The sequence below is a fragment of the Mesocricetus auratus genome, unplaced genomic scaffold, assembly GCF_017639785.1.
Source record: "Mesocricetus auratus isolate SY011 unplaced genomic scaffold, BCM_Maur_2.0 Super-Scaffold_100004, whole genome shotgun sequence".
Lineage (NCBI taxonomy): Eukaryota > Metazoa > Chordata > Mammalia > Rodentia > Cricetidae > Mesocricetus > Mesocricetus auratus.
Window position 1 is genome coordinate 21449143 of NW_024429189.1, and position 17380 is coordinate 21466522.

At 38.2% G+C, this 17380-nt stretch overlaps 1 protein-coding gene across 3 annotated transcripts in view; it reads left to right on the forward strand.

Moving 5' to 3' along the window:
* Rif1 (replication timing regulatory factor 1) overlaps positions 1–17380 on the forward strand; it is a 53848-nt gene that overhangs the window by 31973 nt on the left and 4495 nt on the right. For 2 of the 3 annotated variants that reach the window (XM_040745337.1, XM_040745338.1), the window contains exons 22-33: positions 1291–1333; positions 2178–2380; positions 3746–3845; positions 4425–4544; positions 5503–5654; positions 5868–5951; positions 6031–6082; positions 6519–9617; positions 12689–12832; positions 13101–13178; positions 13263–13381; positions 15005–15158. In XM_040745337.1, the coding sequence (XP_040601271.1) occupies positions 1291–1333; positions 2178–2380; positions 3746–3845; positions 4425–4544; positions 5503–5654; positions 5868–5951; positions 6031–6082; positions 6519–9617; positions 12689–12832; positions 13101–13178; positions 13263–13381; positions 15005–15158 (4348 nt within the window). The remainder of the gene's footprint in view (positions 1–1290; positions 1334–2177; positions 2381–3745; positions 3846–4424; positions 4545–5502; positions 5655–5867; positions 5952–6030; positions 6083–6518; positions 9618–12688; positions 12833–13100; positions 13179–13262; positions 13382–15004; positions 15159–17380) is intronic. The other variant, XM_040745339.1, reaches the window with a different exon arrangement.

Genomic DNA, 17380 nt, shown 5'->3' on the forward strand with positions numbered 1-17380 from the left:
CTCAGCTCTGTTATGTGTAATTGAAGTATGATTAGTAACTTTTGTCTTAACAGATTTGTTGTCCTAGATGGTATTCTAGAATATATCTATATGTCTTCTAGAATGTATACGTTTGAGAAAAGACTTAGAACTACTTCATTTGACTTTTTTTTCCCCTTTACACTTTACAGTTTTGCAAGTGATATTTTGTAATTGTTTATACAAAGAAACATGCTTATTAAATGTGTAATATAGATCTATTTGACTTGATTCTGTGCAACTGAACACACTGTTCAATTACATACACAGAAAACCTTTTTTCTTAAACTCTTACCCCAGTTTCTGATCTGTGGGCTCCAGCTTTCCCCATCAAGATACATGTAAGCATTATTTGTCCATATATCATTGTTTATATTAACCATTATGTCTGATGAACAAGGTTCTTTATTTTAAATAAGGTTCTCCCTCCCTCCCCCTCTCCCATGAGACAAGGGTTTTCTCTGCAGCTTTGGAGGCTGTCCTGGAACTAGCTCTTGTAGACCAGGCTGGTCTCGAACTCACAGAGATCCTCCTGCCTCTGCCTCTCTAGTGCTGGGATTAAAGGCGTGTACCACCATGCCTGGCTCAATAAGGTTCTTTTTGTCCTGGAACTCAGAACTCAATTTGTAGATCAGGCTGACCTCAAACTCACAGAGATCTGCCTGCTTCTGCCTCCCGAGTGCTGTGACTAAAGGTGTGCATCTTCACAACCCCAGCCACAGATTATTATTTTTTAAAGTCATTATTTTTACTAAAAATATACAGGGAGAAGCTAGGCCAATGGCTGAGCAGTTAAGAGTGTTTGCTAATCCTATAGAGGGCTGGAGTTTAGCTTTCAGCATCCACATTGGGGAGGCTTAAACTTCTGACCTCTGCCTCTACCTGGGCCTCGGCACCTGCCCACACTTAAAAAATGTGTAGAGGGGTCTGGTGAAATAGTTTATTAAAGCACCAGCCTAGTGTACACAAAGGCCCCGGCTTCAATTCCTTACCCTGCACAAAGAAAAAGACAGATGATGGACAAGTAGTTACCATGAGCACTTTGAAGTCTGTTTAGTCATTTTTAAAGATTCATTTTCTAAATGTTTATATGTTTACTTCATGCTTGATATTTGGCAATCTTTTCTAATTATTGGGATATTTCACATTACAATGTGAATGTTTCTCCTTATTGTGTCTCTGTTCCTTCTTTTTGAGAAGTGGCTTGATAAGTAGTGCAAGTGATGTTGTCTTAGAATATAAATGGTAATGATTTTGTATCTGTCTTCTCAGGCTTGATGAAGTTCCTAAAGTGTATAGTAGTTTGAACAACAAGGTAAGTAGATAGTATCCATAAAATATGCTTTTGTCGATCAAGGAAAATGGCTTATGCAGTTATCTTTTTAAAATATTGATTTTAAGTGGTCATTGTTTACATATGTACATTTTTTTGTGTGTGTGTATGTGTGTGCATGCATGTCATGATATGAGTGGAGGTCTGAGGATATTCAGGAGTTGGTTCTCTCTACCATGTAAGTTTCAGGGACTGACGTGTCTGTCATCTTGCTGCATTAAAAATGTTCTTTTTAAAAAAATTATGTGCATGTGTTTATTATATGTATAAATACATGCTACCTTGGAGGTCAGAAGAGGGCATTAGATCCCTTCCACTTAGAGTCACAGACAGTTTGGTTGCTGGGACTAAATAAACTAAGGTCTTCTGGAAGAACAGTAAGTGTATTATCCACTGGACCTCCAGCCCCATTGCTGTCATAAAGTAATAGAGTATGGATACATTTTTAGGGAGCTTGATTTTTTTTTTTTTTTTACTATTTTAAATTCATGTAATTCTTCAGGTCTTATTTCTTTATGTGAGGATTGTTGGCTATAATTTATTGATAAATTGTATTGACAGTTGTTTTCTTATTAATTGTAATAATAATAGATGTCTACACAGTTTATCAATAAATTATAGCCTGCTAACAAGAAACGACTTCAAATCAAATTACAGTATTAGTACTTAAAGTAAATTTACCTAATTGTTTGTTCATTGACAAAGAGGAGTGTATATTGTGACAATGGTGTTGCTTAAAGATAGTTCAGATTTTAAAAATTGAAATAGTAACATGTTGTTTAAATTTGTGCTTAGTTTACTTTTTGCTTCTCCCATTCTTTTCTAGTTAGAAAAGCTCTTAGGAGAAGTGGTTGCTTGTCTCCAGTACAACTACTCTGGAGCTTATGACAGTGAACTTCTTGGACAACTTTCTCCACTTCTGTGCATAGTGTTTCTTCACAAGAATAAACAGATTCGGAAACAAAGTGCTCTGTTGTGGAACGCTACGTTTGCTAAAGCAACAGCTCTGGTTTATCCTGAGGAATTAAAGTAAGTTAATATCACAACTTCCTATAGCTGTTTGCTTGCTCTGTCATGTAAACTGCACAGAGAGTTTCTTAATTGTATCATCAGACTATGTAGTAGCCATTAAACTTGGGTGGACTTCTCTTAGACTTAACATTTTGGGAACCAGTATATACAATGGGAAAATCCCTAAAATAAGCAAGGACATATGAATTGAAGGTTATTAATGAAGCCAGACATGGGTAGTAATATTTAACTTTTTAAAAATATATTTAGACAGGGTTGTTGTATAACCCCGGGCTGTCCTCAAACAGATTCACTTGCTTTTGCCTAGTGAGTACTGGGATTAAAGGCATATGCCACAAAGTCTAGCATATCCTAAAATCAAATTGAGAAAAGACTATTTTATATGAATTAGTGTTTTCTCTGGATGAGGCTCTGTGTACCACTTGCATGTCTGGTCCTTGTCTCTGTGGGGCACTCATTGGGTCTTCCTTGAACTGAAGTTAGACTGTGAAGCTTCCAGGTCGTTTGGAAGAGCAGTCAGTGATCTTGTTGTATGTAGTTTTTTGTTTTAGATTTGTTATAGTCTTTTTTTTTTATCAGATAAAAAGGAATTGGGTGATATATTTATGATTTATTAATCCAAATGCTGAGCTTCTTCATTACTTCCTGATAGTTTGAAAAGCGTATGTGTGTGTGTGTGTGTGTATGAGTATTTTACCTTCATTTATTTACCATGTGTATGCCTGGTGGTTTGGAGGCCAGAAGAGGGAATTGGATAACATAGCACTGTTGTGAGCCACCATGTGGGTGCTGGATCCTCTGGAAGAACAACTGGTGCTTTTAACTCTTAAAACTTATCACTCTACATTGCCCTCCACAATAGGTTTTTTAAAAATAGATTTTGAGGTTTTGGGGGTTTTTTGTTTTTGAGAAAGGTTTCACACTTGTGGCATAGCTTGACCTTGAACACCGGGTGATCTGTCTCACCTTCCAGTGTGCTAGAATTACAGACACAAATCCTGTTATGCTTTGCTTGAAAGTTAAGGAAGATTGGAAAAATATAGAGAAAAAATTTAAATATTTTCTAATTTTTCCAGTGTTGTATATGTGCAGGTAAGCATAAATCAGGTAAAGTTGCTATATAAAAAATTATAAATAGGACTGGTGCTATATTGGTAGAGTGTTTGTTTCCTTAGTATACATGAAACCCTGGACTTCCATCACAGCATAAATTGGATATGATGGCTGCAGAAGTTCAAGGTCATTGAGCTAAATCACAAGTTTGAGGCCAACCAGGAATTCATTAGAACCTGTCTCATAATTAAAGTAATATTGCTAACATGATTAGTGTACTTTACTAAATACCAATGTGTTTTTCTACAGACCGATATTAAGAGAAGCTAAACAAAAAACATTGCTTCTCTTGCCTGGTTTGGAAAATGTTGAAATGATGGATGAATCCAGCGTACCATATTCAGATGCTGTAAGTTTTTTTAATTTGAGTAGTTTGGTATGAGTGAGCAGCAATAATCAGAACTTGAACAGCAAAGAATTCAGTAACATCCCCTTTTCCTTGTCCTACATGTAGCTTTTCATTCAAGAATAAGTGTGTACTTCTGTTTAGAATCATAAAAAAATACAGTGTCTTTTTGTGGGATATTTTTTCCAAAAGAATTTTCACTGTAGTTAATTTGCTCACCATAATTTAGTATGTCAAGATTGTATGTCTTGGTGTAAGAAAAATGTGCTAGATACTTTTATGTTCTCCTTTCGACATGGGGTTTATTTATTAACATTTATTCTGGAATGTTGGATGTTTCCTATTTTTTTTCCTAATTTCATGACCGATATGTATTAAGTGTTAAGAATTCACAAAAGTAAAGATTGTAGAAGTAGGTAAGTGTATTCACATAGTGGCTTTCCTTTGTTTTCAGTAGACTTAAATAGTCTGAAATTTTATACCATTTAAATGAATAATCATTAGACTGGAATTTTTAGCATCTGAAAAGGAGAATCAAATAGAGTAGGCATATAATTAATGTGTTCATTTTTATCTTCATAGACAGAAAATTCACAATTAAATGTCAAGATAAGTGGCATGGAAAGAAAATCAAGTGGAAAAAGAGATTCCTTTTTGGCACAGACAAAGGATAAAAAAGAAAATACGAAGCTGTCGGCGAAAGTATGTTTTCTTTTTTTTTTTCCATTTTTTTATTATAATTTTAAATAGCTTGTTTTACATGTCAATCCCAGTTCCCTCTCCCTCCCCTCCTCCCGCATTCCCCCTCCCCCCCACCCTCCCACCCCATTGCCAAATCCTTCCACATAGGGGATATCTAGAGTCTGTCATTTCACTCTGGGTAGGGTCCAGAAAGTATGTTTTCAAAAGTGTATTTTAAATAATGTTAGCTTAAGTACACAAAACTCTTTATTTGAAGGGAAGAGCTATGGAAGTCCACATGAATTTTGGTTTGTGTTAGAATGATAGTAACAGCGCTGATAATGTGTAGATGAGAGGTTTGGAGTGAATTCTTTTTAGTAATGGCAAATCTGTGTGATGCTTAGCCTCATGGTCATTCTCAGTATTACATATAGTTATTCTGGGCAGCTTTCCTGAGGACAAGAGATGAAAACACAACATAGTGCATGACAGTAGTTTTGGTGCTTTGATTAGAACTTTTGTGTGTTGCCTAGGTTTCTCTACATCTGTAGACTTCCCTTCTTTTTGAGTTAGGAGAAAGCATAGGGCATTTAATTTTTTTGGTTTTACGAGACAAGGTTTCTCTGTATTGTTTTGGAGGCTGTCAGTCCAGCCTGGTCTCGAACTCACAGAGATCCGCCTGCCTCTGCCTCCCGAGTGCTGGGATTAAAGGCGTGCGCCACCATCGCCCGGCTTAATTTCTTATTGTAAATATTGTTTTATTTATGTGCTTGTAATCTTAACATTTGGTAGGTTGAGATGGAATCATAAGTTCAGGTCAACTTGGACTGCATAAATAAACCTTATGTGCAGATGAGAAGGATGTGTGTTGATTTTAAATTTCCTTACCAGTATTGAAAAATAATATCAGTGTGTTAGAAAACATAGAAGAATTAGAAAACAATGTGGAAACTCATGTTTACTTTTTTAAAACTCACAGCTGAAATTAGAATCTTCATCTCCAAAACTAAAGAACAGTAAGCTTTTGGAAGAGGAAAAGTCTACGGACTTTGTGTTCATACCTCCAGAAGGAAAGGAGGCAAAGGCAAGGGTTCTGACTGAGCACCAGAAAGAAGTTCTCAAGACGAAACGGTTTGTGGGCTTTTTGTTTTTCTACTAAGATAATGGGTCATCATGCCTGGTGTGTTTTTTGTTTTGTTTTTTGCTTTTTGTTTTTTTGATGCCTTGGAAATCTTACTAGGATAAACATGTGCCATCACCGTCCAGCCATAACTTTAATGCTTGATGGTGGGAATTTCACCAGGTTTGGGGAAATTTATGTATGAGATTTTTTTCCCCCCCTAGGTGTGATATTCCTGCCTTGTATAATAATCTGGATGTTTCACAAGACACTTTATTTTCTGCTCAGTTTAGTCAAGAAGAATCTATGTAAGTATAAAGCTTTTATGACTACTTTCTTAAATTATATAATTAAAAATTATCTAATTTGTACAATTACCTTTCTTAGGGAAAGCCCCACTTTAACTGAAAAACCAAAAGAAGATACCAAGATAATAAAGGTATAAGCATTGTTTGATACTTTTTACAATCACGTTTCTGTTATGTGATGTAGAAAAGTGTAAGGTTATCTTAGATCTTTGTTTCATTAATTAGGACTTATAATAACAATCTCCTAGCTCTGAACCATACAGTTAACAGAATTGTACATATACATGTAGTTAAAATACATTGTAAGTGGCACCTGGAGTTGAAGGGATCAAGCAGTGTCTCATGTAGCTCAGGAGGGCTTGGAGCTCCAGTGTGGCTTTAGCTGAACACCAGCAGTTTAAAGCACACTAACATTTCTTTGCTGATCCTTTGGGCAGTGTTTTGAAAGTATATTGAATTACCAAAGTTTATACTTGTTTTCCAAGAAAATTTTAATTATCACAGTATTATATTTAAATTTCCTAAGAATGTAATGTTTTAGTATGTAATTTGTATGTTTTTGTGTAGGAAGAGCAAACAGAGAGTGCAGCTTTCATCCCTCAAGATGCTGTGGAAAACTGTGGTATGAATGAACATCCTGAAAAGACTTCATTACCAAATGACTGTGGTTCTGTTGCTGAAACCAATTCAGAAATGCTGAGCTCTGGTATTGATGCTACAAAAAATACGTTAATTGCATCAAAGATAATGTCAGCTGAATGTTCATCTACTACAGAAAGTTCACTGGTCAACAGTAGTTCAGTTTCTAATACCACTGTTTCTGGAACTCCACAGCCTACAAGTCGGAGGCAAACTTTTATTACTTTGGAGAAATTTGATGGTTCAGAAAATAGACCTTTTAGCCCATCCCCTTTAAATAACATGTCCTCCACTGTTACAGTGAGAAATAACCAGGAAAACACAACTAAAACTGATACGCCACCAAAAGCAAGGAAAAGAGAAATGACTCACTCAAAATCTGATTCAGAAAAATTAGTGAATGGAGGTAAGAAATCAGGCCGGAGGTGGAGTAAAGCTGAGCCGTCAGCTAATAAAAAGTGTAAGCCTTCCCTGAGGTCTGAACAGGAGGAACATGTATCAGAAAATACCTCTCCTGACTTGCTTAGTCAAACAGAATGTGAGTCAAAAAATCACGACCATCCTTCTGAAGCTGTCCTAGACCATGAAGGTAGAACTCCTAAACCAACAGTAAAAAATGCTTTGTTGGAAGACTCAACTACAGAAGAGAAAAACATAGGCATTATTATGGAATCTAAAGAAAATACACCTTCGGTTCCAACACCAGCAGATCAAACAGTAAGTGAAGATAGTCAAGCTGCAGTAGCTGCAAATCCAAAAACCCTCAGACGGTCTTCAAGGCGGCGTTCAGAAATGGTGGAGTCTTCAACTGACAGCCAAGATAAGGATAATGGTCAACCAAAAAAGGAAAGACGGAAGGAAGAAGAAAAAGCAGTTCCAAAGAGTCCATTGCATACAAAAGATGACAAGTTGCCCAAGCAAAAACTAACTGCTGAGTTACCTATACAGGATAATTTAACTGAAAAAGAAAGTAGTTTACATGAGAAAACTATAGAGGAACCAAATGTGAATGCTGAAATTGACCAAAATAAAAGAAAATCAGACCTTGAGGATGTTAGTTCTGAGGGAGGTAGTACCCAGGACAATGTAGAAAAGTCATCCGAGAAACCTTTGAGAGGACGTACACGTTACCAGACAAGAAGAGCATCTCAGGGGTTGCTTTCCAGTGTTGAAAACTCAGAATCTGATAGTTCTGAGGCAAAGGAAGAAGTTACTAGGAAGAAACGATCTGGAAAATGGAAAAGCAAAAACAGTGACAGTGTTGACGTTGGAGAACAAGAAGAGAAAATGGTCCAAGAGGAATGTATAAAAACTGCAAATGAGACACATGATGGTCAGACAGTTCCTGAAGTTGATGTAGATGCAGTGGCTCAGATTTGTGAAGAAAGTACAGATAGGGTAATCCTTCAGGAGTCTACTGGGTCTTCAGATTCACTCCAAGTTACTGATACACCAGTTACAGGTGAGGACTCAAGTAAGACTAGCAAGTGTGTAGATAACTCATTTGCAAGTTCACCTATGCCTGAATCAAATCTCAGAACTAGGAATGCCAGTAAGAGATTTCATAAACGAGATATTGATATTGTAGGTGAATGCTCAAAAATGGACACATCAGACATTTCAATGCCTTCTGAGAAATGGACACAAGCAGTTGAATGTCAACATAAGAGAAGCAGGCGAGTCAGGAGATCGAAGAGCTGTGACTGCTGTGGGGAAAAATCACTGTCCCAGGAAAAGTCATTTATTGGGTTACAGGACACAGAGAGTTGTGCTATAAAGAGCATGGAGACAAACACAGAGATGCAAACACCAGAGACTATACCTGAAACTTGTGATGCTAATGAGCACACTGAAACTAAGTTGGTAGATGAACAACCTATCACAAATTTTTATTTGGGTCCTAAAGAAGAGAATTCTACTGCTGGTGATTTAACTAGGTCTGAAACTGCATCGGAAGAAGATAGGAAAAACATTCTCCCATCAGAAATAGTAAATACAGATTCTAGTGAAATAGTATCTGAAATCCAAGAGCCACGTAATGAATCATTTAATGCTGAAGACCCATGCTTAAGTGATTCTAAGGACACTTCACGAAAATATTCTTCAGATAACCAAGTAGAAAGTCCAGGCGCTGTTCTGAAAAAGGAGTTTGACACCAGCAGTGTAGGGAATGTATGCAAAGTAATAGCTGGATCCAACTCAGAGGATGTTGAAGCTATGGAATTCGATGTAGGAGATGTCAAGTTTGGAGCTTCCTCCTCTGAACAGAAGAGTGGCCAACTGGATGTTTCTGTAGATATGGCAATGGAGGAAGATAATAAAAAAGATGAATTTGAAGCAGTCACAACTGAAGTGAATGGTGAAGGAACAGCCACTGAAGGCTCTAATTTTGGTATAGATCTTTCTGGTAAAACCACACCTGTTCAGACTGAGCATCTAGCAAGAGTGAAACTAGAGCGGATAGGCTCGTGTGAGGAAATGAGCAAAGAAATGGAAAGTTGCAAAGCAGTGATAGCTCAGTTGACTGAAACCGACAACACCGGGGAAAAGGATAGGAGCATGATTGTTAGCTCCTCTACATCTGAAGAACCAGTTGGAAGACTAGATGTCCAAACTGAGAACTTTGTTTGTGACATACCTGAAAAGAGTTGTGAAGAAGAAAGTTTTTATCACAAAATTGAAAGAAACATTGAACTTAATAAATTGGATGAAACAAAATTGAGTGGCAATCCAACTGGAGTGGGTAATGATAATCTGCAGGAAGTTTGCCCCACTTCAGAGAAAGTGGAGGAATTACCACAGTCTCTGACATCTGAAGTGGCTTCTGAACTGGTAGCAGAAAGCAATAATAATGTTTCTCCTGAAAAATTAAGAGAGCTGGATCCTTCATTTGGATCAGCAAATGAAAGTCCTAGTGGTATGCAGGCACGCTGTGTCTGGTCACCTTTGGCTTCACCATCCACAAGCATTTTAAAGAGAGGACTTAAAAGATCCCACGAAGATGAGATCTCATCACCAGTTAACAAGGTAAGAATGATACTGACTGTAATGAGTCTATTGTTTGCTGGTATTATGTGACCACTGGGTGAATCCTAGCAAAGTATAGGGTATTAGGGTCATGGTCACTCACTGATGATTTGCCTTGGTTGCTGTGGAAAGTACAGGAAGCGTTTCATTGTAGTCTTGCATCTCACACTCAAGAACTTGATGCAAGCGTGCATGGAGGCCACTGTTAACATAATGAGTGGGTCCTATTAGGACCTTTCTTCTATAATACAATATGTAGAACCAGATTTAAGAAGCAACTGATTGCTGTTGATTGAGAAGGCTCAGCCCTTACTTACATGTTCTTGGACATGATGCCTTAAAGGTCACTCTAATTCTGTTAAAGAGATTGAATCAGACACACACACACACACACACACACACACACACACACAGTGCTTTGATCTTTGCCTTTAGAAAGGATGCACCTTTTCCTGGGTGTGGGAACCTTTCTATGATATCCATGCTGACCTTGTAATGAACTGTCATTTATGCCTTAGCTATCTAGTGTTACAGTCTCGTGATTGGCTAGCAAGTACATTTTAGATTTTACACTTTTAGTTACATGTATGTATTCTGGTGTGTGCACAGGAGAACAGGTGCCTATGGAAACCAGAGGCATCAAGTTGTAGGAGTTGTAAGCTGGCTGTTGTGGGTGCTGGGACCTTGTGTAAGTGCAGTGTGCGTTTTGTCTCTCTCTCCTTTTTTGGACAGGTTTCTCTGTGTACCCCTAGCTAGCTGTTCTGGAAACTTACTCTGTAGCATGGGCTAGCCTTGAACTCAGATCCACCTGCCTCTGCTTTCTGAATGCTGGGATTATAGGCATGCATCACCACTGTCCAGCTGCATCATGAACTCTTTAGATCCTCTTTCTAGCTTCAGTTTTACAACCTGGGAAGATACATTGAAAAGTGCTTCTGAGACTTAAGAGATGAAGTCATTTAGGAAGATGTAACAGGTCCCCCCCCCCGGTTTGTTTTTATGACAAAGGGGTTTACTATGCAACCCTGGCTGACCTGGAGTTCACATCTCAGTAGCTATCAATAAGCAAAGGGCAGTGAGGTAGGTAGTAACTAGATGATGAGACACACCTGGAGTTGGATTTGCTACAGAATTCTTCAGATGACTTAGGAACTTAGATTTGAGTGTCTTGTTGGTGGGTTTTTTTTTTTTTTGGGAGGCAGGGTTTTTCTGTATAATAGTCCTGTCTGTCCTGGAACTTATTTGTAGACCAGGCTGGCCTCGAACTAACTGAGATTCAGCTGCCTCTATCTCCCAAGTGCTGGAATTAAAGGAGAGTGCCTGGCTCTTTTTATTTATGTATGTGTTTTTTTATTTATTTTTGAAGACACGGTCTCTGTATAGTCTAGGCTGTCCTGGAACTCAGATTCTTCTGTCTCTGCCTTCTAAGTGCTGGGATTAAAATTTTCTTATCCCACTGAGGGCAAATTTAATGTTTGACAAAACAGGCTAATATTGTTTTTATGGTAAATAAATATGTTGCCCATTCTTGAAAATCAATCCTAGGTGATACAGAGTTCTCTGTTATATTTTTATAGCTTATAACTAAATGTGAAAATATTGTAGACCTTTAGAAGAAGCCAAATTAGCCACAGTGAGGCTAATATAGTTAAAATCACTACCTTATGGCTATGATACTTGTGTTGACTTCAAAGAGTTTAGAGCAGGGGCTAGGAAGTTAGCCTAGTTGGTAAAGTGATTGTAAGGCCAACACGAGGACCCCAAGTTCTGTTCCCAGAACCTACATTTAAGAAAAATCCTGTGCTTTGGTGGCATTGCTAATAATTCCACTGATGGGGAGGCAGAGATAAACATACCCCTGGGGTTTCTTCTGCTCAGTAGCTTAGTCTATTTAGGGAGTTATGGGCAAATGAGAGGTGCCATCTCACAAAAAGACATTTAACAACAAACACCTGAGGAATGACCCCCCCTTGCCTTCAAAGTTTTCTCTGACTACCACATGTACGTGTGTCTGTGTACACATACTACACATCACAAACAAGTTTAGGATGATGATCAATCAGTTATATAAGAAGTCAGTTATTGCTATATGTATATAGGCTTATTGGCTAACTGAAATCAAATTATACAGGATTCTTAATGATTTTAGTGTGTGTAGACTTTGGGCCTCCAGTTCACAGGGTGATGTATGAAGAAGACTTATTAATTGTAAAAGCTTAGCCTTAGATTAGGCTTGTTTCTAAGCAACTCTTATAACTTCAATTAGTCCATATTTTTTTAAATCTACATTCTTCCATGCACTCATCTCCATTATGCTTAATCCTGGTTAATCCGTGTCTGGCTGTCAACTCTCCTTTCTGCTTCCCAGAGTTCTCCTATTCAGATGTCCTGTCATACCTCCTGCCCAGCTAGTGTCCATTTAGCCTTTTATTAAACCAACCATAGTGACACATTTATAGTGTAAAGGAATATTCCACAACACTGTGTGTGTGTGTGTGTGTGTGTCAGACTTTTGTAGAACTGGCTTGTTACCTTGGTGCTAGGATTTGAACTCTGGCTGTCAAGATTATGCAGCTAGTGCTTTTAACCACTAAGCTGTCTCTTTGGCCCTGTTATGGTAGTTGAGGCAGAGGTCTCGCTATGTATCCCCAGACTGTCTTCAATTTGGAGATTTCCTGCTTCAGTCTCCTGATTGCTGGGATTTCACGAGCACCATCACTCCTGGTTTTTTTTTTTTGTTTGTTTTTGTTTTTTTGTTTGTTTGTTTTTTTTAAAGATAGGGTCTCACTATATAGGCCTGACTAGCCTGGAATTTGTAAGTCTACTCTATGTAGACCAGGTTAGCCTCAGACTCACAGAGACCTGCCTACCTTTGCCTCCTGAGTGTTGGCATAAAGGGTTGTACCATTACCCTCTGTATATTGTACATTGTTTAAAGTTTCTATCACTGCAGAGATATAGTGGAGGATATAATTAAAATAGGCAATATCTGAATGATGGAACAACTGTGTAAGAAGCTTGTTTGGAACCTGTCTTTTGCACAAAGTCAACACATTGTCCTGTACTTTCAGGTTAGACGTGTCTCGTTTGCAGACCCAATATACCAAGCAGGATTGGCAGATGACATTGATAGGCGTTGCTCTGTTAGGTCTCATTCTTCAATTAGCTCTCCCATAATAAAAAGTGTTAAAACTTCACCTACTTCACACTCTAAGGTAAGCTGTGGACTTTAAAATATACATATGTCTGTATACAAACTTGTATTTGAAGATTAAGAGACAGACTTCTTTGATGTATTGCTTTTCATGGAGAGGGCTAAGGTCAGTCAGCTATCTCACAGGTAAATCATTAGTTTATCCTGTTCATTTTCATTTCCTAAAGTTTTACAGAGGTGATCATAATGTTAATTGTACAATTTAAGTTGTAACATTATCATGTCTGGGGTTCTGAGTTTTTTTTCTCTCTCTACTTTCTTCTGTCTAGCATAATACCACTTCAGCCAAAGGATTTCTGTCCCCAGGATCCCAGAGCCCTAAATTTAGGAGCTCAAAGAAGTGTTTAGTAAGAAGTGCTTTAGTTTTTATGTAACTTTATACTTTCATGTTCAGTCCTGTTGCTTCTGCTTAACGGCTTTTGAAATTTAAGATTACAGAAATGGCTAAAGAATCCATGCTATCTCCAACAACAGAGAGTGTTTACCCAGCTTTGGTGAACTGTGCAGCATCAGTTGACATCATTTTACCTCAGATTACATCAAACATGTGGTGAGTGATTAAGTTTATGGGGTATACTCTGCAGTGCTGGGATTTTTTTGTTTTTGTTTTTCAGCTGTATTCTGAGGCATAGTTTTGCTAAGATTTCCCAGTTTGATGAGGGAGTCCAGCTACTAAGGAAACTGAAGCAGGAGGAGCGAAGGTTCATGGCCTGCTTGGGATGCAGTTTTGGCTCTCTGTAGTAATGATGGGGGTAACCTGGGGCTAGGGTTGAAGCTCAGTTGGTAGAGTACTTGCTTAACATTAATGAAGGTATGGATCTGTCCTCAGTATAGTACTGCATAAACCAGGTGCTGGTGCAGGAGGATAGGACAGTTCAAGAGCATTCTTGACTGCACTGTGAGCTTGAGGTCATCCTGAGCTCTGTGATCCTTAAGGACCAGCTCAAGGGCATCTATTGATACACATAGTTTGAAGTTAGCCTGAGCTCTTTGTTACCCTGTGGATTGTTGACCCACAAGGATTAAATTTACAAGACTTACATGTGGAGGGACACAAAAGTAAAATACATTAGTGAGCTTTACCTGTATGGACTCCATGCTTCACACACAGGTTCTGTTGTTCCAAAGAGTTCTTGGATTTTGGATCTTCTTGCCCCCTTCCTCGCTATTTTCTGGTATTACAGGATTGGATTGCCAGGCTTGCCTTATGAGGAATGTCTTAATGGTCAGGCTTCTCATATTTAGAATTAATTGGCATATACTTCTTACACATTTAACTTGAGAAGTAAAACCATGCATATATCCTAATAGCTTAGGATTTCCCAGGTGTTTGCCTCTTTTTGTATACATATTTTGTTTTGTCTCATTGTAAACCCTCTGAGGAATATAGAAGTATTGTAAAATAAAAGATTAGAAAGAATATTCCATGAAAATTGCATAACTAAATAAGTTGTCATAGATTCACATAAAGAGACCTCTTTGAGGGTCTCTTGTACTTTAATTAAATTTTGTTTGTTATTAGTCTTGTCACTTGCATGCTTTTGAATTTATGAGTTTTTTGCCTGCATGTATGTCTTCATATGCCATGTGATCCTTGGTACCCTTAGAATCCTGAAGAGGGGGTTATTACATCTCTTAGAACTGGATTCACATTAGTTAGCTGCCACGTGGGTAATGGAAATTGATTCTGGGTCTCTCTCCAGCCCCAGGTTACCAAATCTTTAGAGAATTGTTAAATGTAACTGCATAATTCCTCAGTAAGACATTTCTTATATTCCTCTAAAGAAGTATGACAGACATGCACATAGAGCTAGAAGGAAGTCACATTAAAGACATCTAGGTTAAAAAGATGAAAATAGCTTACAGCTGATGAAGAACCTGAACAATAGACAGAAAGCTGGTGTGAAAATGTGTTTCTTATCCCTGGTGTGCCTGTTTCTATATAATAAATCCAACAGTGAGAACACATCTATGATGTTATTGAAGTATAGAATAAAGAGAATTATTAGATTTCCACTATTTCTTAAGCCCAGATACACATTAGGATTCAAATTTTATTTTGAATTCCCCAGATATTTGCTCATTACATTGTGTGGACTAGGTGGAGAAATAATCACAGGTACTTTGCAGTAAAAGCATAATTATGTTTTCTCTTTTTCTCTTTCTTTAAAAGGGCAAGAGGTCTAGGACAACTTATCAGAGCCAAGAATATAAAAACAATTGGTGATTTGAGTACTCTTACTGCATCTGAAATAAAAACTCTTCCTATTCGCTCTCCAAAGGTGTTTAATGTAAAAAAGGCTCTCAGAGTGTACCATGAGCAACAGGTAAAAACTTGATATTTGAGTGTTTTGCCTGCATGTATGTCTTAATGTGCCACATGTGTGCATTGCTTACAGAGGCCAGAAGAGGGCATCAGCTTCCTTGGAAACAGAGTTACAGATGTTCGTAAGCAGCTCTGTGGGTACTAACAAACAAACCCAGGCTCTCTGGAAAAGCAGTCAGTGCTGTTAACTACTCTAGCCTAAGAATCAATTTTTTAAAAAGATTTATTTATTTATGTACACAGTATTCTTGCATGTTTACACCAAATCTCATTATAGATGGTTTTGTGCCACCATGTGGTTGCTGGGAATTGAACTCAGGACCTCTGGAAGAGCATCCAGTGCTCTTAACATCTGAGCCAGCCCCCAGGAATTGTATTTTTAATAAGTGATCCAGGTGGGAGTGATGTCGTGCCTCTCTAATCTCAGTACTTAGGAAACAGAGACAATTGAATCAGTACTTTTTTGTATGGTCTTGACCACAGAGCAAGACCTTGCCTTTAAAAAAAAAAAAAAAAAACAAAGCAAAGGAAAGAAAGACCCAGTGCTTACTTACCAACAGAATAAAAGCTTGTTTCTCAACTATTGTTAAAAACCCTTGCAGTATCTCACTGGGAAGTTTGCTCTTTTATTTATATATACTGTAACCTAGACTTTACATTTTACTTTTTCAGAATCTGTTAATCTTTTCTCCCTTTCATTTCTACCAACTGGTGGTTCCATGGCTATAGCATTCCTATAATCTAGATGCTCAAATCCAAATATATCTAAAATTATTACCTAAAATTATTACAGATGTATACATCACTTTTTTAATGTATGTGTGTAGTTGAGATATCAAGCTTTAACTTGTTATACATAGATTTGTGACTTTTCCTAATTCTGCCACCTATTCAGGGCATGTACAAGGTGTACTACTGTATTCTTGAAATGATTTGGTTTCTGTATTGTTTATGATGCTTAAAATATTTTTGTTCACATGTTAATTGTATAAAAGCAAGCAAAACCCAAGCAAAACTATGCTGCTAATTTGGAATCTCGGGTAGAATTTCTCTCTGTCTCTGTGTCTCTGTCTCTGTGTCTCTGTCTCTCTCTGTCTCTGTCTCTCTCTGTCTCTGTCTCTCTGTCTCTCTCTGTCTCTCTCTGTCTCTCTCTCTGTCTCTCTCTCTGTCTCTCTCTCTCTGTCTCTCTCTCTGTCTCTCTCTCTCTGTCTCTCTCTCTCTGTCTCTCTCTCTGTCTCTCTCTCTGTCTCTGTCTCTCTCTCTCTGTCTCTCTCTCTGTCTCTCTCTCTGTCTCTCTCTCTCTCTCTCTCTCTCTCTGTCTCTCTCTCTGTCTCTCTCTCTGTCTCTCTCTCTCTGTCTCTCTCTCTGTCTCTCTCTCTGTCTCTCTCTCTCTCTCTCTCTCTCTCTCTGTCTCTCTCTCTGTCTCTCTCTCTCTCTCTCTCTCTCTCTCTCTCTCTCTCTCTCTCTCTCTCTCTCTCTCTCTCTCTCTCTGTCTCTCTCCTCTCTCTCTCTTCCCCTCCCTCCACCCCCCTTCCCTTTTTGGTTTTTCGAGACAGTTTCTCTGTATAGTTTTGTAAGCTGTCCTGGAACTCTCTTTTTAGACCAAGCTGGCCTCCAACTCACCTGCCTCTGCCTCTAGAGTGCTGGGATTAAAGGCGTGCGCCACCACCCAGCATTGTTTTCTCTTTTTAAACGTTTTTAGTTTGTGTGGGTGTGCCTTTTGTACACACACCAATATGTACCATGTGCATGCAGAACTCTAGAGATCAGAATAGAGTGTCAGTGTCAGATCCCTTGGAACTGAACATTACATGCTGGTTCTGTCTGAAGCACGTTTACTTTCTTTATCACTGAACAGTATTCCATGGATATATCACTTTTTTTTTTTTTTTTTGGTTTTTCGAGACAGGGTTTTCTGTGGCTTTGGAGGCTGTCCTGGCACTCACTCTGTAGACCAGGCTGGCCTCGAACTCACAGAGATCCGCCTGCCTCTGCCTCCCGAATGCTGGGATTAAAGGCGTGCGCCACCAACGCCCGGCTTTTTTTCTTTTTTTCTTTTCTTTTTTTTTTTTTTTTTTTTTTTCCTTTGGTTCACATTTTCTTAATCCATTCCTCAACGATGGGTTTATGGCTTATGGGTTGCTCTCCTTTGGTTTTAATAAGAAGTCCTTCTACAGTTGTTGATATCCAAGTTTCTATGTTGTCATGTTTTCATCTTGTTAT